The sequence below is a fragment of the Penicillium psychrosexuale genome (assembly GCF_028828465.1).
Source record: "Penicillium psychrosexuale strain IBT 29551 chromosome Unknown utg000002l, whole genome shotgun sequence".
Lineage (NCBI taxonomy): Eukaryota > Fungi > Ascomycota > Eurotiomycetes > Eurotiales > Aspergillaceae > Penicillium > Penicillium psychrosexuale.
In genome coordinates, this window is record NW_026643187.1 from 949,675 (window position 1) to 970,798 (window position 21,124).

The 21,124-nt window shown below is 48.2% G+C and overlaps 12 protein-coding genes across 12 annotated transcripts; 4 read left to right on the forward strand and 8 right to left on the reverse strand.

Annotated features, from left to right (window-relative positions):
• Positions 1 to 247: 247 nt before the first annotated feature.
• N7518_001501 (putative amino acid transporter) lies at positions 248 to 2,180 on the reverse strand (the record flags this gene model as incomplete). Its single annotated transcript, XM_057182429.1, has 4 exons — positions 248 to 321; positions 373 to 1,632; positions 1,689 to 1,766; positions 1,820 to 2,180. 4 exons carry the CDS (start codon positions 2,178 to 2,180, stop codon positions 248 to 250), a joined length of 1,773 nt encoding a protein of 590 aa, XP_057043879.1.
• Positions 2,181 to 3,158: 978 nt separating this feature from the next.
• On the reverse strand, positions 3,159 to 4,602 carry N7518_001502 (fungal specific transcription factor domain-containing protein; the record flags this gene model as incomplete). The annotated part of the gene is made up of 4 exons (XM_057182430.1): positions 3,159 to 3,216; positions 3,267 to 3,604; positions 3,657 to 3,948; positions 3,998 to 4,602. 4 exons carry the CDS (start codon positions 4,600 to 4,602, stop codon positions 3,159 to 3,161), a joined length of 1,293 nt encoding a protein of 430 aa, XP_057043880.1.
• Positions 4,603 to 4,727: 125 nt separating this feature from the next.
• Positions 4,728 to 5,168, reverse strand: N7518_001503 (transcriptional regulator family TF; the record flags this gene model as incomplete). Its single annotated transcript, XM_057182431.1, has 1 exon — positions 4,728 to 5,168. The coding sequence occupies one exon, from the start codon at positions 5,166 to 5,168 to the stop codon at positions 4,728 to 4,730; it is 441 nt and encodes a 146-aa protein (XP_057043881.1).
• Positions 5,169 to 5,718: 550 nt separating this feature from the next.
• N7518_001504 (dipeptidase) lies at positions 5,719 to 7,311 on the reverse strand (the record flags this gene model as incomplete). Its single annotated transcript, XM_057182432.1, has 4 exons — positions 5,719 to 5,993; positions 6,044 to 6,668; positions 6,817 to 6,875; positions 6,957 to 7,311. 4 exons carry the CDS (start codon positions 7,309 to 7,311, stop codon positions 5,719 to 5,721), a joined length of 1,314 nt encoding a protein of 437 aa, XP_057043882.1.
• Positions 7,312 to 7,815: 504 nt separating this feature from the next.
• N7518_001505 (C40 family peptidase) lies at positions 7,816 to 8,856 on the forward strand (the record flags this gene model as incomplete). Its single annotated transcript, XM_057182433.1, has 1 exon — positions 7,816 to 8,856. The coding sequence occupies one exon, from the start codon at positions 7,816 to 7,818 to the stop codon at positions 8,854 to 8,856; it is 1,041 nt and encodes a 346-aa protein (XP_057043883.1).
• A 982-nt stretch (positions 8,857 to 9,838) lies between these two features.
• Positions 9,839 to 10,978, reverse strand: N7518_001506 (putative mitochondrial carrier protein (Rim2); the record flags this gene model as incomplete). Its single annotated transcript, XM_057182434.1, has 3 exons — positions 9,839 to 10,045; positions 10,101 to 10,812; positions 10,863 to 10,978. 3 exons carry the CDS (start codon positions 10,976 to 10,978, stop codon positions 9,839 to 9,841), a joined length of 1,035 nt encoding a protein of 344 aa, XP_057043884.1.
• Positions 10,979 to 11,637: 659 nt separating this feature from the next.
• N7518_001507 (fungal specific transcription factor domain-containing protein) lies at positions 11,638 to 13,565 on the forward strand (the record flags this gene model as incomplete). The annotated part of the gene is made up of 2 exons (XM_057182435.1): positions 11,638 to 11,684; positions 11,747 to 13,565. 2 exons carry the CDS (start codon positions 11,638 to 11,640, stop codon positions 13,563 to 13,565), a joined length of 1,866 nt encoding a protein of 621 aa, XP_057043885.1.
• Positions 13,566 to 13,685: 120 nt separating this feature from the next.
• N7518_001508 (uncharacterized protein) lies at positions 13,686 to 14,126 on the reverse strand (the record flags this gene model as incomplete). Its single annotated transcript, XM_057182436.1, has 2 exons — positions 13,686 to 13,818; positions 13,870 to 14,126. 2 exons carry the CDS (start codon positions 14,124 to 14,126, stop codon positions 13,686 to 13,688), a joined length of 390 nt encoding a protein of 129 aa, XP_057043886.1.
• Positions 14,127 to 14,528: 402 nt separating this feature from the next.
• On the forward strand, positions 14,529 to 15,373 carry N7518_001509 (type 1 glutamine amidotransferase domain-containing protein; the record flags this gene model as incomplete). The annotated part of the gene is made up of 3 exons (XM_057182437.1): positions 14,529 to 14,606; positions 14,690 to 14,927; positions 14,982 to 15,373. The coding sequence occupies 3 exons, from the start codon at positions 14,529 to 14,531 to the stop codon at positions 15,371 to 15,373; spliced, it is 708 nt and encodes a 235-aa protein (XP_057043887.1).
• A 1,301-nt stretch (positions 15,374 to 16,674) lies between these two features.
• Positions 16,675 to 17,727, reverse strand: N7518_001510 (CAZyme family AA3; the record flags this gene model as incomplete). Its single annotated transcript, XM_057182438.1, has 3 exons — positions 16,675 to 16,755; positions 16,811 to 16,974; positions 17,028 to 17,727. The coding sequence occupies 3 exons, from the start codon at positions 17,725 to 17,727 to the stop codon at positions 16,675 to 16,677; spliced, it is 945 nt and encodes a 314-aa protein (XP_057043888.1).
• A 27-nt stretch (positions 17,728 to 17,754) lies between these two features.
• N7518_001511 (CAZyme family AA3) lies at positions 17,755 to 18,564 on the reverse strand (the record flags this gene model as incomplete). Its single annotated transcript, XM_057182439.1, has 1 exon — positions 17,755 to 18,564. The coding sequence occupies one exon, from the start codon at positions 18,562 to 18,564 to the stop codon at positions 17,755 to 17,757; it is 810 nt and encodes a 269-aa protein (XP_057043889.1).
• Positions 18,565 to 19,250: 686 nt separating this feature from the next.
• Positions 19,251 to 21,038, forward strand: N7518_001512 (catalase; the record flags this gene model as incomplete). The annotated part of the gene is made up of 7 exons (XM_057182440.1): positions 19,251 to 19,278; positions 19,329 to 19,458; positions 19,515 to 19,749; positions 19,800 to 19,892; positions 19,942 to 20,361; positions 20,411 to 20,495; positions 20,560 to 21,038. 7 exons carry the CDS (start codon positions 19,251 to 19,253, stop codon positions 21,036 to 21,038), a joined length of 1,470 nt encoding a protein of 489 aa, XP_057043890.1.
• Between the last annotated feature and the right edge of the window lie 86 nt (positions 21,039 to 21,124).

The following is a 21,124-nucleotide window of genomic DNA, read 5'->3' on the forward strand; positions in this document are numbered from 1 at the left end:
TATCATTTGTGGTAAATACATTAGAAGCCAATCGAAACTCATTTTGCCTTGATTGATACATAGAGTGGGGAGTTATTTGGCATAATCTAGTGGCCATTGTGTGCACTCCTCGAAAATCAATATTGTAGATACAGTTTAGCTATACCGATGTCCTCCAAAATATTATAAACCAAATGAAGGTGGTGATCATCCAGATCTCGTGTAAATATCGCAATCATACCACGTCTACATATTTGACAATTTCAGCTTAAGCATTCAGGTTGAGCGGCGAGACACAAGAGAACGAGTTAAGCTGCGGGAGCTGGAAGGCATCAACCATTCCTAGGAGAGAAATTAGTATGGAGTAAATAACAAGAAAGCATAATAACTCACCAACAATAGCCGCCCACATGCCCAGTCCACACATCGAGAGTGATGCTAAGCAGAACACAATATGCCAAACGTTGGTGGCGACTTGGAAGGCGCCGCCAGAAAAGAAACCGCGGACCCATCTTGCCATTGTTGATTCGGTCCGGATCACCTCTCCGGTTGTCGGGTTGAATCCTTCACCAATCTCCGGTCGAATAGCATTCTTCTGGATGTCAAATGCAAGGGCAAACAAGGGAGGTATGGTAAATGTCAAGTTCAAAAGCATGGAAGCGGAAATGATGCTGACGAAGCCAAAGTAATCTGGAACGGCTGCGGCGATGATAAAGGCGATCGTCCACCAAATTGGGACGAGGGAAGCATAGACAATTTTGCCAACCCGGGTATTCAGAGGAGGCATACCGAAAATATCCATCAAGACGTTATTGTAGACGATCTTGACTCCAATGTTTCCGTAGAGGCCTGCGCAGATCAGAGCAGAGAGCAAAGAAACCATGTTGCCGACGGTTTGCCACGAGTAGACGCTGATACCCTGGTAACTCGGACTGAAGCTGTACTGTCCTTGGAGATGATAGACGACGCATCCGTGAGTGAGATAGACGCTGTAGATAAAAAACTGGGCTCCCCACATAGCCTTGAGGAAGTCTCGAGGCCGCCGCATTTCGGCCATGAATTCAACAAACAGCTGTGCACCTGCATATGCCAGCACACCGGAAAGCATGCCATTCACCGACCCAATGAGTCCATCTGTGGGGATATTGTTGTAATGCATGATCGGCGGGTAGTTACCCTCACTATCCGGTGTGATCGTTGCTCTGTCAACCGCACTGCCAGCAGACCCGAGCGTGGAAATTTTGTAGTTCGGTGGAGACATCGACATCACACCCATAGTCATGAAGATGACAAACAGATTCATCCACACTGCGAGATTTGCAATCCAGCCATACGCTTTGAGAGTCCTGATCTGAGAAACAAAGAAGCCGACACAAGCAAAGATGACGGGACAGACAACATAGCAGAGTCGGAACTGTGATACTTGAGAGATGTTTTCGCCAAATCCGATTGTGACTTGGCCCACAAGCAAGAGTAGCGAAATCGCCTGAGAGACATTTGTAAGATGGCGACCGTACCGACCAAGCGTCCGGAATCCGAGATCACCATAGTTCTTGGCCGGGAACTCGTAGCTGTCCACGCCGAGGAAGACGCGCCAAAGGAGATATCCAGAGTATCCGGCCATGAATCCGAAAACAGTGTAGAAGGCAATGCCTATACCCCAATCAGTCAACTCAGTGTTCCAGATGTGTACAGGAATGAATGCTAACCTGGTCCCCAACCCAACGTGCCCATTGCAAAGCCCGCACCATACGGGCCCAGAATATCCGTTGTGATCAAATAGAAACCTAGCAGTCGTGTAAGTATGGAGTTCGAATGAAAGATAAAATTGCCGACTCACAGGCACCCCATGAGGCAGACCTAAGCGAACGGCTTGCATTTGTCCATTCCTCGTCTGTGATTGCAAGTCTCCGCTCGCGAGTTGAAAAGTCTTTCTCTGTCAGTGTCGTAATTGGCCCTTCTTCGGTCTTTTTGCCTGAGAGAAGTTGTCGGATATTGAGCACCGGAGGCTCCAAAAGCTCTTCCTCTTCTCTTGTCTTCTTCGAATAGTAATGGTACTCCTCGAATGTGATATTTGGATCGTAAGCGTCGCGAGCCTGTGGTTTGATGAGGGTTGTTGAAATCAACTCTCCAGGCGAAGTCAACTCTCGAGGCGATTCTGGCATGAAACCGCCCTCTTTCTCGTCCAAAGAGAGTTCCATATTCATCGACAGTGAGTGTGGAATAGGCTTCAAATGAGAATGTATAGTGTGAGACAGATGCGAACATTCATTGTCCAAGTGGGTAAAGTTGATCCCTTTTAATGTCATATAAACCAAGCGCGGGGGATAAGCAGATAAGCATCTGTCCAAAGTTAATTAATTAATTCCGAGGTATACAAGCATTAATTCGGAGTGTTGTCGGAGAGAGAGCCCAAGTCTCCTATCGCGGGACTGCGACTACCAGTTGGACGCGTTAATCTACCGATAAATCTAAATGAATGCAACGATAGACCAGTCATTGATAACGGTTTCTGATAATCCTTGCCTGATTGAGGGTCACTCTGGAGAAAGGGCCATTGAGCGAGAACTAATGGGGAGGAAAGATAAGTTTCGATGGAACCTCAGGCCCACAGGTGAGTGCTTGATTGGTGTCTGGGGTATCCGGAGTGCAGCCCTAATTCCTCAAATCTCATGATGGAGTGCAGGAGGGCTAGTTACATCCATAGATGCTAGCCTATCCCCTTCCCCCTCACATTGAGCGAATACTCGGTTCTCCTTGATAGATGTTTATTGCTGGGATGGTCAAACATGTAATCTGACTAATAAAAATAGTCACGGGACAGCATAACACGGACACAAAGTCACGTGGATCTCGGGGGAAAATACTCCCGTTCCGGTATCAACAATGCCAATGTTTTATGCTTATCCACCAATACGCAGTAACCGGCCAGTATATTTTACGGGCTATTTTTCACACCCTATGGTCGTATATGTCAGATTATTTGTGGGAGAGAAACATCTCGTATAAATACAGATTCAAATGATGGCAAGAAGGGTATGCGCAATGTTATAGGCGACAAAATCGAGATGTCCTGATGCAATCAGACACAGAAGAGCCCAAAAAGAAAAAAGAAAAAAAAGCAAGAAACAAAATCACCGGCATCTGGCTAAAGAGACTTTCCGTACTTCTCATACTTCTCATACAAGTGCATTATCGCTATTCTCCTCTGTATAGAGGCAATCGGGGAAATTCGCCCTGTAGCAATATTAGCGCATGAATCACTAATTGATGAAGTGTTGACATACCAGAAATCACCATCGAATGCGCAATAATCAGGCACCATCCAGTCAGCGGAGGGCATCTCGGCATTGAGCTGTGTAGGCGATGTTTCCATTCCAAGTGGATTTAGCGGTTGTAATAGCATATCCACAACAGACTGGAGAGAGCGCTTGGCCTGGGAAAACAGTTTGAAATTACCGTCACTGGGGCTATGCAAAATATCCATGTGCACAATCAGAACGGACAGATTCTCGATTACCCGTCGTCGAGACGACGGGTCTAGTTCCTTGAACCGACATCGAGACGATGGCTGTAGAAGATATAGTGCAAGGGCCCCGGCGGCAGGGAGAGCGCACGATGCCACCTATATATATAGTCAGCCCAACATAATTTGACAAGTTTCGCAGGGTACGTACTCTCCAGGCTAGAGATATAAAGCCAAGGTTCGGTAGCTGTTCCCGTCGGACCAAGGCATCGTTAACCGAGGAAATTAGTTCCATTGCGGAGCGAAATAAACTTGAGTGTTCGAGTCCATGTCGCCATGCAGCCCATTCGATCAAAAATGAAGACTGTAGATATAAAATCCGGGTCATATGTAAGCACTCCATTTCCATGCGCGGTCTTTGGATATCCCAGAGTTCGTGAGATGGCACCCTCAGAAAGGACGGTAGGTTCTCCCATGCCTTGTTGAGTTCATGGTGCAAGTCACTGTGAACGATCAGCTAATCAGTTGCACGAACTGAGACGAGTCACGCACATTATTCGCCGTTGCATATCATATATATTCCTGCCCAGAAGCAATTCCAACGTCTCTTCTCGAATCATTGCCGTAATCGTTGACCATCGCATAACAGCGCTCGGTCGGATGTGACCCTGCGAATTCCAGCCGGCGTGATCAATATCTTCCAGCTCTCTACTGAGAGCAGTCTCCGACAGGGAATAACACTTCTCGTCAATATCAAGGGGCAAGTTGATACAGCAAAATTTCTTGCTCATGCGCGGTGGTCGCCCGAGAAATGTCGCTAGGCTGATATCGATACTGTATAAGCGGGAAAAAATACGTTTTCTTAGTTCAACCAGAAAGAAGGGAACATCGCGCGCTTCTTGGATGCTCTCGTGGAGTCCAGCGGCAAGTAGAGCACAGGCTGCGTCGTTGAGCCGGCGCCACGTTTTAAGACCTGCCCATCTGTCACTTTGAGTCACACGCGAAAGGAGATTAAGAGTTTGTAGCGTACTTTGGTCACCATAAAAAACAGACTGCACCTGGAACGTCTGATACAGAAAGAGAATATGAACGTCATTGAGAACCTCCAATGCCTCGCAAAAGATTGCGCATTTATTTCCAAATTGAATCAGGTTCATTCTTAGGGTCTGCCGTTCTGGTTCTGTCCGGTACAGAGCATATGGTGCACGAAACTCAGTTGCGGCAATACTATGTCCCTTGTTAGTTCCCTTATCTCTAGAACAGTAGTTTCCGGGATTTCCCCCTACCCAACAAGTGTAAGGATTGCTCCCATTGTCTCCCAGCGGAGATTCGGACCCGTATACTGGTCGATGAGGCCTTGCAGCGTCATCAAACGATGTATTTCCACAGGGCGGCTGCTATTTTCAAACAAACGCTGTGACAAAGCTAATAAATCGGATCGGAAATTTTTAGAATGCTGTAGGGTGACAATTTCCTCAATGACTGCATCGGCGAATGGCTGAATGAGGATCGCGCCGACATGCGACTCGAGTCCGTTCCCCTTCCAGTCCGAGAAAAAGTGCATAACGGTGTTATTTATCTTGGAGCTGGTCAGTGTTTCTAGCAGCTGTGCGCCCTCGACGGTCGAAGCGTTGTTCATGAAACGAGTAGAGTAAGCTGGCCCCTCATCATCCCGCCCGACCGGAAGCAAGGTCGAGGCAGCTTCCAGATCCCCAAACAACATGGTTTGCTCGCGTACATTGCCTAAGAGTGAGTCTAGAGAAGAAGAGCCTTGATACCCCGTATTGGGGTGTGTATTTGGTGGCAGAGTTGGCTGGATGGCTTCTAGGATGGATGTAGAATTAAAAGCCAGCTGATGTCTGGAATGATCGTCAGGACGCAATTTATAACATAGAGGCCGATTAAATGAATCACGCACTGCATTCCCGGAGATTGGGGTGTAAAGGAGGGTCGACTCCGCTTGAACGCATTCTTCCTGTAGACGCACTCATGGGGGATATCTCGCCCGACACACCGAGCGCAAGGTTGGCGATGATCGCAGGCTAGTTTAGAGAGTCGACAGGGCTCACAGGATGCGACTCTTGGTGGCCGCTGTGCTCGCGTACTCTTTGAACGACCAGACATATTCACCACACGCACACGTGGAAGACTGGAAGATGGGGGCGGCGGACGAGAAGCGGGGGCGTTCCCCTTATCAGCTGAGTCGATGTTTTTGTTTTCTAAGAGTGAAAGGAGACAAGACATTTATTTGTTCAGGATTCGATAATTTCAAGCTATGATATTTTCTTCAATGCAGGCAACGGGCCATCCCAAGTTGGTTGTGTCCTCCCCTCCCAATAACTCTCCACCGGTCGTGAGCCTATCTCACTCTGTATTTGAGCCGACACAATCTCATTTTGCCCCCAAACGCGTAGAATATTTAATCCCACTAGTTTTCGCACCTGCTCGTCGGTTGCACCGCGTCGCATGACAGCTTCAATGAGTCTCGGGTATGCCGAGACATCCTCGATCCCACTAGCAACAGCAGGTGTCCCATCGAAATCGCTGCCTGGGTCAATTTAGTATGTGTTATTCCGACAATCACAGCGAACCACTCACCAATTCCAACATGGTCCCAGCCGGCGATGGAGGCAGCATGGAATATGTGATCGACCACGTCTTCCAAACTGGCCTTGTCCGGGTTGTCAGGTCGAATGAACTTGTTCGCAAAAAAGATCATGATTAGGCCACCATTTTGGCGGAGCATCCGAAGGACGTCATCGGGGGTATTTCTCAGACGCTTTGCGAGCGCATAACACGCCGAATGGGAAAATATCACTGGTGCCCGAGTCGCAGCTATAGCATCTCGCATTGTTCGGTGAGACGTGTGGGAGAGGTCTATCATCATCCCTAGGCGATTCATTTCGCGTATCGCGGCACGTCCAAAGTCACTCAGTCCATTATCCTTGCCTGTTTCCGTTACTGTGCTGGCCGCAGTAGCAAATGCATTGTCACAGTTGTGGGTTAGAGTGATATAGCGCACCCCGAGCTCGTACATTTGCCGGATCACGGCAAGGGATGAACCGATCTGATGGAGTCCTTCAGCACCGAGCATGGAAGATATTCTCTTTGATTTGAAGGCTTGTCGAGCACATGCTGCTGTGTCGCAGTACTGCAGCTCGCTATATTCCGCTATCAAGCGCTTTGCCACATCAATCTGCTCAAGGGTATCACGAACACTATGCTATAAATTGGAGTTGTCAACATCGCTCTTAAGCGGGAAAGGGCCAGATTTGCAATTACATTTGGATCGTCAAGGTGAAGTATTCGGGGACACTGGTTTCGATGTCAGTCACATGTAATGCTGCATGCTCAATAGTCAGGGACCTCACCTCTACAAAGACCGACCAAAACTGCCCACCCACTTTGCCCTGCTTCATCCGCTTAAGATCTGTATGAGATGCAAGTCCTTAATACAGCCAATATTAATTAGTCCTTGATCAAACGATTGGCAAACGAATAGAAACTATACCCTGATCAAATGGAAGATTGTCCCCATAAATCTGATTGTTGAGCTGCAGTCGAACAAGGAATGGAAGATCGTTATGTCCATCTATGAGAGGTATTTCCGATAATACTCTGGTCGTTCGAGCCGCAAAGTTCAATGGATCGATATCTTGAGGGTGCACTAGGTCTCTTGCTCTTATCGCAACCCAGAGCGCTATAGAGATGGAACCAATCGCAACAAGCTTGAGAGGATTCCATGATTTCCCTCTTTGTGCGTTGAAAACAATTACCCGACTATGATTCTCATTATCACTCGTGGTACCCTCGCACAATGATGACCCCGTTGGCCATTGTGGCTCAATTGCATCCAAGCGATTCATAGAGGCGGAAAAGGGAAAGAGATGGCCGCGCCAAGGGAGATTCAGGTATCATCCGTATTGTTTGATAAGAGAGAAAGACTAAATCATTAATCTGTCGAAGCGATACATTTTTCAAATGTCCGAGAGGTTCCATGCTGTCGGACAGAGTCAGGAGCGTTACACCGGTGACACATATCTTGCTATCATGAAGATTCGCACGATTACCACGAGGCAAATGCGGATGCAACGCAGACAGATAATCCAATGGACATTCTTTGACTTATTTGACCAATTGGCTTGCTTTCTCGTTATTGCTGAGGGAAATCCCGCGTGAGGGGCATTCGGAGAGAGCACGGAGAGAGCAACAACATTCTCCGAGCGGGGCCGCCAGAGACGTTTGGCGTTGCGACGTTCACTATCAAGCAAACCCCATATTTACCGATTAAAGTTCAGGGCCATGCATAAAACTGACGATGTAGCGCGCTCGAGATCGAATCATGCACACGGTCAGACCTCAAAAACATCATGATTTCACTTCTTGCAAAACAAGTCACCCTGGCACTGGTCTGGGGTGCTGCCAACGCCCTTCCAAGCTCCAATGCAAGCCCTATTCTCGACACCCGCTCCGTGCAGCCTGCCTACGTAAGTGTGGCAGTGACAACATTGTGGACCGACCCCAGCAAGCCGCGCGCAATCGATGAGCCGGCACTGACAAACCCGGTGCAAATGGACAAATGGCTTTCTATGAACGTGTCCGACTACAGCGACCTCACCACTAATAGCCGGACTCAGACGCAAGCCCTCTTTGGTGCACGAGTGGACATCATCGGCCATGAGAATGGTTGGTACGAGGTGGCCCTCCCCGGACAGGCGACCCCAAAGAACGCCCTGGGATATCCCGGCTGGGTACCTGCTGCGCAGGTATCGTTTGACCAGGAATACGGACGACTGCTCTCGGAGAAGCCTTTCGCAAAAGTCGAAAAGGCTGCCACGGTTCCGCTCTACCGCGATCATAGCCTGAAGTCGAAGCTCATGGAAGTCACCTACGACACAAGACTCCCCGTCCTGCGGGAGACAAAGTCAGCCATTGAAGTCGCAACTCCCGGTGGTGGCTCGGCTTACTTGTCCACCCATGATGCTTCCGTCTACAAGTCTGCCTCGGATATTCCCTACCCCACGAGCCTTGACCTGATCAACACAGCGAAACTGTTCCTTGGCCTTCCTTATCTCTGGGGCGGTATGTCAGGATACGCCGTCGACTGCTCGGGATTCACGCACACCCTCTACCATTCGCATGGCATTGATATTGCTCGTGACGCTGACGCTCAAGCCGACTTCACTGGTCATGGCACCCCTGTCGCGCAGGCGGATTTGCAACCCGCGGATCTCATGTTCTACGCGAGCAACCTCAGTGATGCAAGCACGATTTATCACGTTGCGATGTATATCGGAAATGGAGAAATGGTCGAGGCATATGATTCTGGCACTCCAGTGAGAATCACGCCTGCTCGCTTCACCGACGAGTACTGGGGAGCAGAGCGGTTCTTGAAGCACCGAAAGATCTGAAAAGATTTTGCAGATGCTTGCAAAGTGTTTATTTTATGCATCAGATGTAATTCGTTACCAAGCATTCATTGTTATAGATAGGGGATTGATACAACCACCCCCCCTTGGATATGACAACCCCCCCCTGCCGGATTTTTTGGGGTCTGACTTATCGCCTTCCTTACCGCTTTTCTATCAATTTCCTACCTAATATAGCGGCACGTATGGTACTTACCTCTACTATATAAACCCCTTACAAAAGTAAGTCACTCTTGTAGCCTCATATTTTACATAATATTGTCAAATGAAAAAGAAATTCTTTGTGTTTGCATGGCCGTAGGTATAGCCGTAGGTGTGGCCGTGGCTGTGGGAATACCGAGGCTGTCAACACTGAGGCTATTAATACTAAGTAGCCTAGATATAGACGTAGTCAAAGCTAGGCATAGGAGGCCGAACGAATGGGAATTATGTATGAATATGAATTAGTTCAAATGGGCATTTTTTTCTACTAAGAAAAGTACATTCTTTACTATGTAAACTGGAATTTAAAAGCATAGAACAAAGTGCGGCAGAAAAAATTAATACCTAACGTATAAGGCATAATCGGGCAAAATCAGGCAGGGGGGGTGGTCATATCCAAAGGGGGGGTGGTTGTATCAATCCCCTATAGATATGTTATGTACTTTTTGATATCGAGTGTTTCAATAAGAATTCGAATTTGTATATATTGGACTTGGATAGTTGCGATACAGTGTATAAATGTAGCCAGCCACTACAGATTGAAAAATTCGAGACTGAAGGGATGTCAGAAAATCTTCCTTATATGGATATTCTAAAGTAGCGCAATCCCCGGAGCCAACCACGGGTGAAAGATGAGATTATGTAATTGAGATGAGTCACGCCAAATATGATACAAGAATGGTGATACAAGAATGTCTAATGATGTTCCCCCAAAAAAGAAAAGATCTATCGATGGTGTACATATGCAAAGTCGTGCCGTAACCTAAGCGCCAGTGACCCGGAGCACAAATTCATATACGCCAAGCGTAATGATAGCTGAGGGTAAAGAACGGAGCATGTGAGGAGCCAGACCTCCGTACAAGCCCGCCATACCTTCTTCTTTAGCGATGGTACTGAAGCATTGTACCAGCCCTGTGTATTTGGCCTGGCCATGCTCCACAGGTGCCTGACGCAATCGTGTTCGGATAACCTAAGAATTGAGTTAGCGTGAGACTAGGATAATTGCCGCGGAGGGGAATACGTACTTCATGAGGATATGTGATGAGACCTGCCACGAGCTTAGCGGAAGACGCGGCACCACTAGTACTAACCCAATGGAACACTTCGTTCCAGAAGGGAGTCCTTGGCCCCTCGGTAGCTTCTAATGACCGATTGAGCCTAGTTTTCAACTGTTCATAGAGCACCAGATGTAGAGCCGTTTCAATCGAGCCGAGGTAGCTTGCGCTCAATCCTCTATAAAAGCCACCCAGTCCCTCATTTCGCATGACTTGCCTGATGCAATCAACGCTATTGCGATATCGACGAGTCGAAGGACCACCGGTGTGTGTTTGTGTTTTGTCAAGTTGTAGCCGTGTTTTGACAAGCCATATTGGATTCGTTGCTGTTGAGGTTGCGAGTCCGGCGCAGATTGCAGCTTGGGCATGGACGATAGCAGAGTCTTCCGTGTGTCCCATGAGTTGAGCTCCAACACGCTTGCAATTGCCGTATACGTAGAACTTGATCGCGGTCGCCGGGACTACACCGGCCATGCTTGGCCCGAGGCCTCGAAAGAAGGCTCGCCAGCCTTCGGCACGATAAATGGAATTGATAATCCGTAGCGTTTTATGACTTGATCGTTGTGAGGTTTGAGGAAGGGAGGCGTCGGAGCCTTTTTGTGGTTGATAAAAGTCGGACTGAAGACGTGTTCGTAAGACATCAAGAGGCGAAGTCACTATCGCGGTAGCCATTCCACCGCTCCTATGATTATGTTAGAAGAATCAACATAATACCAGCTGGAAAATACATACGCGCCCGCAAGAAGGTGCACCCAAGAACTAACAGCCTTCTTGGTCGGCATCTCAACAGGAATACCCTCTTCTCCTCCATCTGAAGGAGCATACTGAGTTTGAGTATTTCCCCCCATATTTGCGTCGTACCTTGATGAAGAGTGAGATCGCGAAGGGCGAGTCCCGACACTTTTTTTCGGCGATATGAATTTCCGTGATCCACGTCGCCAGATCACGTGTATAGTCATATTATCACGTGCACCATCTATCACTTTAATCCAGAGCAATGGAAATATCAACATATTACGAAGGCTGGAAGACAAAAGCAATTGAAACAGCCGATTTTCACTGTAGTTATATATATATGATTGGCACATAAAGTACGGAGTACTCTTTGCATAGTTATTATGATTGTTTGCCTTGGTGCCTGAACCGCCAGGTCATCTGACCGCCCTGGCACGGTATGTATGGCCTACGGTGCCTTTTTTTTCTCTCTTATTCACAATTCTCATCGCACTAAGGCCAATGTACATAAACCAGTGCCAAGATGATTGCCTCGTGACCTCAGAAAAGACGGAGAATTATCATTTCCTGTACAGAATGTCATCGGCGCAAGCAAAAAGTATGGGCAACACGAAAGCGCATGAACAAGGAAAAGAAAGCTACTAAAGATTGAATAGTGTGACCGCCAGTATCCATGCTGCAACTGCAGCAAGCGAGGAACGCAGGTATTTATACTTATAATAGAGGCAATACTGCTTTTGGTCTGATTGGCGACTGCAGGATCTTTGCCATTATGACGCTTTACCAAAGAACTGCCAACCCACCCAAGGCAGTTCTGGGGTGAATAGCCCCTTGGAAATCACCACCAATAGCAAGGCGGTGTATTTTTACCCACCTGCTAGACCGGGCTCCGAGCGGGCTAGCGAGTCTGAGGACAAGATCAGAAATTTTGGATATTCCAGCTACGGCAATCACAACTCCATGAGCTTATTACGGACCGTAGAGCTTTATGGAGGCCGGGACAAAGGCTTACTGAGCCCCTCTCCTACAAACCAGTCACCTTTATCAAGCGAGGCAGATCGCAAGTACAGGGAATTAGTCCGTCAGCTGCCCTCGCAGCCCTGCATCGACATCTTGGTTCAAACGTTTTTCTCCGACATCAATTGGCAGTATGACCTACTAGACGAGGAATCCTTTAAAGAAGATTTAGATGCATGGGGAAAGATCTCATACTCTGACCTTCAAGCAGGCTTCGGAAGATTGGCGCTGGGAACCATTGTGTTTCCAGCGTTACTATTTCAAGTCCTCGCACAAGCACTTCTTTTTCACTCTCCTGATGATGACATGATCAATTCGCTCATCACCATGGCTGAAATGACCTTCTATGATCTTGGGGCCGAATATAGTGATACGGGTGTTGAGTTACTCGCGGTTCTGGGAAAAGAGGACATCACGATCGCCACGGTCCAAGCAGGTATGCTACGTGCCTCGTTTCTGAAAAGTAGTGGCAAAGTTGTTGAATCCTGGCATGTACTTGGGACAACAATCCGTGATGCACAGGAAATTGGCCTGCATACTGGACAAATTATGTGTGGACAATTTCCAGTTGGGCCCGGGCGCGAGAGACAAAACATCAGTCTCGTTGGTCACAGAGTTTGGGTGGTCTTGCATATTTGGGACATCCATATGGCTGTTGTTCTCGGTCGACCGATTGCTACCGATCTACAGATAGATCGCTTCGCTTGCACTATAGAAGAAGACGAAACGCGGCGAGAACTATTCTCGCATTGGCAAACCGAGACTAATCCCCCTCGACCATTTGACGTCATCCTCGCCGGCTTTAATGTAGCCTGTCGATATTTCAAGGACATTCACAAATTGGAACATCACAGTGCTGGCCCTCAAGATTATCCTACGGTCGAACATATTCACGGTGCAATCAAGAGAAACTCAGAAATGTTACCCTCTTGGTGCCGTCTTGAACACCCAGATACAAAATTTGATCGAATACAAGGGTGTCAATGGTTACCTCTTGCCCGGGAAGGACTGTACTCACTCATTCACCTTGTTCTTCTCGCACTTCATCGACCATACGTATTCTCTGTTGCCAACAGTCGCACGGAAGCGCTCAAAGCTGGAATATTCATTCTTCGTGCACAGGAACGACTATTCCAGCAATCCCAGCCGCACCATTGCAAGGTGTTCAATCCGGTCTACGCTTCTTTTGATGCAATTGTTCTCCTTGCAGCACTCTGTCTTGTTTTTCCGAACGAGAATCAAGAACTACGAACAGACTGTATTGACGTTGTTGAAAGAGGGATGCAAAGACTGGGAATCATTGGTCAATTGAATTCCATGGCAAAGTCAGCACATGGTGTTGTCTGCAGCTTGTACCGTCGCCTAACGCATCGGTTAAACCTCCCCGGGGACGTTGAGCGCGCTGGAGCATTTTCCAACAACCCAGAATGGATCTCTCCCAACAGCGATACATTTGTCTATAACGGGGCACTGTCAGAACTCTCTTTTGATGCTGTTTTACCTCCGCGTCCAACCCATGACCTGTTCTTCAATCATATTTCAAGTACACAAATTCCTGTAATGGCGACACCGGAAAGTTTACCCTTTGACCCGCTTAGTGTGAGCATTACAGATAGTTGGAATTTTGAAGGCGTCTTCTCAGATGCCAGCTTTTGGAGTCGGATGAACCAGCCTAATCATTGAAAATGTACCTATCGCCAATTGCATTCTATTCAACCCCCGCAAACCAGACCGCAATGTCCCCCACATTGCGATCGACACAATCCAGCTGGTCATAGTACTGGAAGTGGGAACCTCGTTGTTTCAGATCAACTTCTTTTGACTTGTGGGGATGGACTCATACTGGCGCTTAGCAGCAGCCGCATTCAGACAGTTGTCGCCGTGGATGAGCAGCGCCGGCTTGTCCAGCTTCGCCACGCCAGGAACGATGGTATAGCTAAAGGGCTTGCTGAGCTTTCTCGGGTCGCGCTTGTACAGGGCTTCTCACTGTTCGCGGGTGGGCATTTTCCTCTCCGCTATATCGGTACCAGGCGTCCATGAAACACACCCAGCGCAAATTATGTGGATGTAGATGTAGATGTCGGTTTCATAGTCTCGGTAGTATCCCGAGACCGAAGCCACGCCCCCGGTTATCGTAGGATGCCACATCCATGGATTCGGGCCATCTTGGCAGATACTGACTAGGAAGAGCCGGGATGCATCAAGATCGCCGCGCTCCGATAGATAGTCAAGTCCTGCGACCATGTCCTCGTCTTTTATGTTGGGATTTTCCAGTCGTCAAGTTCGATAGCTATAAACCCCCTCTAATTGTTTGCATGGCAACTATGACGCATTAGATTAAATGAACATTCCAATCATATCAACGTTGCGATCTCCATTTTAGTACTCCGTACTTCTTACATTATCGCCGATAAAAGCGGGTCAAGCTGGACCCTTAACGCCGATGGACCAATCAAAGGAGAATTGAACTGTGGGGATTATGCAACAATCGATCTCCGCTGGCTACCGGATTTGGCAATGTGCGATGTACATCATACAGTGAAGCTGGGCGCAGATGGAGGGGCAAGACATATATAAGCTCAAAGGTGTCCGCTCGCTCACAGAATTTAATCTCCCACTACCTGAATTCCAATCAAACAAGCAAAAATGACACCCAAGGTCCTCGTTGTCCTCACCTCCTACGGCAAGTTCGCCGCCACAGGAGGTTCAACCGGCTGGTTTCTGGTATGCACCTCTGATTGCGGCTGCAATTGAGAAACAGCCATTCCGTTCTAAATGTTCACAAATGCTGACGATGTTTTCCAAAGGCCGAATTCGCCCACCCTTATGAGGTCCTCCGCAACAAGGTCTCCGTAACCGTCGCTTCGCCTAAGGGTGGAGAAGCACCATTGGACCCCGCCTCCGTGAAGATGGCTGAGTCGGATGACGTGTCACTGGCTTTCTTTAAGGAGCAGAAAGCCCTGTGGACGAACACGCATAAGTTGTCGGATATACTCCCGCGCGCCAGCGAGTTCGATGCTATCTTTTATGTTGGTGGTCATGGACGTATGTTTCGCACCTACATCTAATCGAAATATATATTCTAACAAAATGAAACAGCCATGTTCGACCTAACCGAAGACCCAGACTCCTTGGCCTTAATCCAAACCCTCGCGGCCGCCAACAAGCCCGTTGCAGCGGTCTGTCACGGACCCTGCGTGCTGCTAAAAGCCACCGCGCCATCAGGCGTGCCTCTCCTCTCTGGCGTGACGGTGACCGGACTCACGAATGCAGAGGAAGACGCCACAGGCCTGTCCTCGGTTATGCCGTTTATGCTGGAGACGGAGCTGGGCCGTGTCACTGGCGGCAACTATGTCAAGGCCGCCGAGATGTGGGGCGAGAGTGTTGTCACTTCTAAGGCCGCTGGAACAGGGTCGATTATTATTACTGGGCAGAACCCTGCTTCGGCGCCAGGCGTTGCGAAGGAGATATTGAAGGCCTTGGGGGTGTAAAGGAAATTTATTCAAATGTCGGTGTTACCGGAGACCCCAACGAATATGCAGAATATGAATAACCACATTTCCCTTTTTCTCTCACTTGTTCTGGATCATATGTATTCAACACGTCATGCATGTCTTATGATTTAAATTGGGTTTACAGACTCCGTAGGTGGAACAAATCAAATCTGATTTGACGTTTGATTCTTTTCATCTTTAAAACACACCTGGACACTCGATAAAAGGTGTGCATAGGAATTCATTCAGTATTCATCCAAAGCTACACATTACTCTTGTGACCTTGTTCGACATGTCGATGGTTTCTAGGGTCCCTTTTCAGCTCTCCGGCCGGTATGCCGAGCGAAACCGGTGGGAAGTTCTCAACGGCCCAGGCGACTCGCGTGTAACGGGAATTCAAATCATCCAAGATGAAGGTCTAGTTAACCAATGGGGTGACAAGGTTGTTTTGGTCACTGGCGTTTCATCTGGAATTGGTGTTGAAACTGTGCGCGTCTTGGCATCTACCGGAGCGACTATTTTGGCACAGCCCGCAATCTTGACAAGGCGAAGGAGGCCTTGAGTGATGTACTCGGCACTGGGCGTGTGAAGCTTCTTTTCATGGATAAGACAGACCTACGGAGGCCTCCAGCCGCCACGGGTGACTTAATTGCTATTGGCTAATACTGCTTTGCCGCTTTTCTCTCCGCCTTCTTTAATTGATACACGCATACTCCGTAGATGATAATTGTCAACATGAAGCAATTTAAATTGATTCTACCACCACTAATAATAGGGATAGTTTAATTCTTAAAAAGCCATTTGAATGATATAGGGGAGGAAATATCTAATTAATTAAATGCAACCGGTATTTAATTCTATTTATGGCGTATTATGTAAAGAAGTTAGGATAAAAATTCTACAATTGAAGAGCCACTAAACCACCTGGAATAATGGAGATAATCTAATTTGTATGGTACCAAAGCTTCATTTTGCCAAGGCTGGCAAATTTCAGGCATTAAGGCCTCAATCTGGCGAAATAGAATTATATCACACCTTTGCCAACAGTGTTTACCATCACACCTAGTGTCGAAAACAACCCTTTTGTACGATACTCTCTGCACAGTTAGCGAATACAAGTCATCACACGTTCTTCCCGCAAGTATCCGATTAATTGACACCATAAATCGATAGAAAAAGGCAAAAAAAAAGCATTGTCTAATTCAACAAATAATGATCCTACATTGAAGAAAAAGAAGGGACATGGTACATTCGCGCACATGGTACATCACACGCAGCCTGAGAAAATCCGTGGCAGATCAAAGTTTGCTGGAGACAAGGTAGGGAATGTTCTTGGCCTCGTATAGATCTTTGTGCTCAGACTTGATGATATCCGCGCCCTAGATTATATTATGCATTAGTCTTACTCTGGGAGCTGGCGGATCTGTGACTAACCTTCTCGCCAATCATGTAGACCGAGTTTTGAATACGGCAATCAGGGATCACGGGGATGATAGAAGCATCTGCAATTCGGAGGTTTCGAACTCCGTGGACTCGCAGTTTGGAGTCGACAACACCCTGGTGGATGCTCTTCGAGAGACGTGCGGTACCGCATGGATCTGTAAAGTAAATCATTAGACTTGTTTTGAGACATTGGAAGGGGTGATCTCACGGAATCCAGTCTGGCTGCGATCCAGAACAGCCCGGTTCATATCGTCATCGGAATCAAGTGGCATCTTCCAGGGGTACTCCGAAACAACAATGTCCTTGAATCCAGCTCCCGTGGTCAAAAGATCATATGTCCAGCGCACACCCTCCCGCATGGCCAGAATGTCTAAGTCATTGCCGAAGAAGTTGAGGTTGATATTCGGCTGTACCTGTGCGTTTGAGCTGTTTAGGGTGACTTCACCTTCAGAAAGGGGCCGCAGCAGATCAACAATGACAGTCATGTGATTTCCCTTGTCAGGCATAGGGTAATACCACTGGAATGCGCTGCTGAACAAGCCGACGAAGTCCAGCTCGAAGTGAGGTTGTCCTGCTGGCCCGAAAGGATCCAGTCCCCCGTTGGCAGCCTTAGCCTCGCGATAGACAGGGTACTTCTCCAGGCGTTCGTCAATTCGGGGGAATCCGACAAGTTCTAGGAATCCAGAGCTTGCAGGGCCAGTCTTGTCCTTCTGGTAAGTGGACAGCGCCTTATCATTGAGAGGACCGGGCCGGAGGATATGGTTATCTAAGCTGTATCCATCCTTGGTTTCAAGAACGAAAGGCACAATGGGATGGTCAAGAAGATGCTGGCCGACGTGAGGGGATTCCACAATGGGAGCGATTCCGTGTTTTGCCAGTTCCGCTGCTGGGCCGACTCCGCTAAGCATAAGAAGCTTAGGAGTCTCAAAGACACCTTAAGAGAGAATGACTTCTCGGCGGGCGTAGACGCTGATCTCGTGACCAGAAGCTTCACTTATCACAGTGACACCGGAGCAGATGCGTGTGGCAGGGTCAATGAGCAGCTTCTTCGAGTTAACGCCATAGAGGATTATCACGTTAGGCTTATTCTTCAGGTAAAGGAAGCTACCCTGGCGCTCACCCTGGTGGATGGTATCGACACAGTGGGTGAGACCTTTCATCTCGCCGGAGTAGATATCCTCGCTTAGGGGCTGGCCCTTAGAAACCCAGGCCTCAGTGAGTGCATCACGGAACGGCTTCATCTCCGGCACCAAGTCGGCATGGGAGATCTGCAGAGGGCCTCCGGTTCCAATCTTACTCAGTTCGGCCGGATACAGCTTCTCGTCGTCATGGTAGGTGGCACATTTGCGGAGGTACTCCACACAGGAATCCCAATTCCAGTCATGGCCACCGAAGGCCTCCCAGTCGTCAAAGGTAGGCTTCGAGCCCGGAATCCAGGTGAAGTAGTTGGCGGATGAACTACCACCAAGAGCCTTTCCACGAGTGTTAGGCTTTTCAACACGCTCATAATCATCGCGCTTGATCATAGTTGTCTTGTACGCCCAGTCGTACTTGCTTCCGCGAAGGGTGAAAGCTTTCGACGGGGTCGTAATTTGCTCGATCTGATCAGGGTTGGGAATGCCGGCTTCAACGACCAGAATGCGGACGTTGGGGTTCTCAGCAAGGCGACCAGCAATTGCATTGCCAGCGGTACCACCGCCGACAACGATGAAGTCGTACTCAGAGCCGTTGGAAACAAAAGCCATGGTTTGGGATTTAATAAGACTTGTGTGTGTGCGTGTGTGTGTGTTTATAGCAAAAATCAACGAGACATCGTGTGGATCTTATATTCCACTCTTCGCATGTCTCCAAATAGACCATCTTGCCGCTCTTGCCGGACAGTTGGGAACTAGAGCAACATGTTTTACGACTAGGGCAAAAGTCCTGGGTGTCCGTTTGGGGGATAGAGGGGCCATCCCACTGACAAGAGAGGCCCTTGAACCTTGACCTGGTAGGGCTGACAGAAAGGGTAAATTGAGTTGGAGGTGTTCTAGAAGGGACTTGGCTCCGAAAGTGACGTTTTCGACCCCTCATGAGGGGAAAACCCTTTCTCCGCACGAGGTTTGTCAGATTTCCAGCCAATCAGAGATTCGGGATATGTCGCTAGGAACGGCAATAACTCGGCCGGGGGTCGGTAAACTGCCTTTTGTAAAGCATCTCCACTATATTGTAGGCTTTCCAAACCCACCTGTTCACAATATTTGGTTTTGTCTCAATCCCCTCACGTTAAGATGGAATGATGGAATGATTTGGAGTGTCCCTCATGGGGGGTGCTGTCCAGGTCTTAACTCACGTTCAAGATCCAGCCCAATAAAAGCTAGGCCATTTCCTAGAATATAGAGTATTCACAACATATCATATCAATTGAATATCCCTTGTACAACCAATCCCAATGCCGAACCATTTTACCTTGGCTGAAGGTATAGTAACAAATATGCCAACTCAACGTTCCGATCCTGACACCAGACAGGTCAACCAGTTGCGGATCCATCCGTCAGCACTACGTTGCCTACCTTTGGCGGTGGTGGCCTCACAACATTGGGTGACACGCTTCTCATTGAGACACTTTCGCATTTCAACCGCGAACGTATCCCTGAAAGGTATGATATCATTCAATATAATGCTTGGAAGGAAAAGATGTCCTAACGCTAAACAGAGTCGTCCATGCTAAAGCCGCGGGTGCATGGGGAGAATTTGAGGTCACAAACAACATTTCTTCTCTCACGTCGGCCAAGTTCCTCAGTGGTGTTGGAAAGAAAACCCCCGTTCTATTCCGTCTAAGCAATACTGGCGGTGACAGGGGCAGTGCGGACACTGTTCGCGATGTGCGAGGCTTTGCTGTCAAATTCTTTACGGAGGAAGGTAATCATGATATTGTAGGGAACCACATTGTAAGTGTTCACCCTAGGCTCTTATGTTTCATGTTCTAATGTCCCCGAAGCCGGTATTCTTTGTTCGCGATCCTATCAGATTTCCTTCTCTCAACAGGAGCCATAAGAGACATCCTGCCACCAACAGGCCGGATTGGCCCATGGTGAGTGCTAATAAAAGTTAGTGCGTTGCGGATGAAGCTAATCTTTTAGTTCTGGGATTTCCACTCAAACCAACCGGAAAGTGTCCATGCTCTGATGCACCTTTTTGGCACTCGGGGTATTCCTGATTCCATCCGTCGAGTGACAGGTTTCGGTGTACATACCTTCAAGATGGTGTCAGCTGATGGTGGCTTCCGCTACTGCAAGTTCCACTTCCGACCGACTCAGAATATCACACACTTTTCTGGTCAGGAAGCTACTCGCATGGCTGGTGCAAACGCCGACTTCCACAATCAGGATTTGTGGGATGCTATTGCTCGGGGAGACTTACCGGTCTGGAAACTTTACGTGCAGGTCATAGAGCCCGAGCAGGCTGAAACCTACGGCCGTGCTCTGTTTGATATTACCAAAGTTTGGCCCCACAAGGACTTCCCCTTGATCGAAGTTGGTCAAATGACTCTCAACAGAAATGTGGGTAACTCATTATCTTAGACACGAAGCAAGTGCTAACAAGCCCCAGCCCGAGAATTATTTTGCCGAGATCGAGCAAGCCGCATTTTCGCCTTCTAACATGGTGCCTGGGATTACAATGACACCCGATCCTAGTAAGTTCACACTGATGTTGTCGCCAGAGTGGGATAAACCACTAACCATTCTTATCTATAATAGTGTTGCAGGCACGTATGTTCGCTTACCCCGACGCTCAACGATACCGTCTGGGGGTGAACTACACACAGCTTCCTCCAAACCGTGCAATATGCCCTGTATATGCGCCATTCGAGCGCGACGGCACGGGAACTATAACCCGGAACTATGGCGGTGACCCGAACTATGTACGGAGCTCACTAGGCACTGGTATTCCTAGCCAGGTTGTTCCCAACGTGCGACACGCTGAGCGCATCGCGCATAACGCTGTCCTCGGCCAGAATGAGATTCTAGTTGATGATGAGGATTTCATTCAGCCCCGAGAGCTGTGGAATAGGGTCTTTGATGAGCCCGAGAGAAGGGAGTGGGTGTCAAATGTTTCTGAGACTTTGGAAGAAGTGCCTGATCAGCTTAAGGATGCTGTCATTGCCATGTTCAGCAAGGTGGATCCTCGTATTGGCCAATTGTTAAACGATAAGGCCAAGAACAGTGCGCGTCTTTAGCTCTTTGGTTACTTTTGACACTAGATGCAATGAAACACGTTCTCTATACTCATACGACTCCTTCTTACTGTCCATTACCCGCAGGA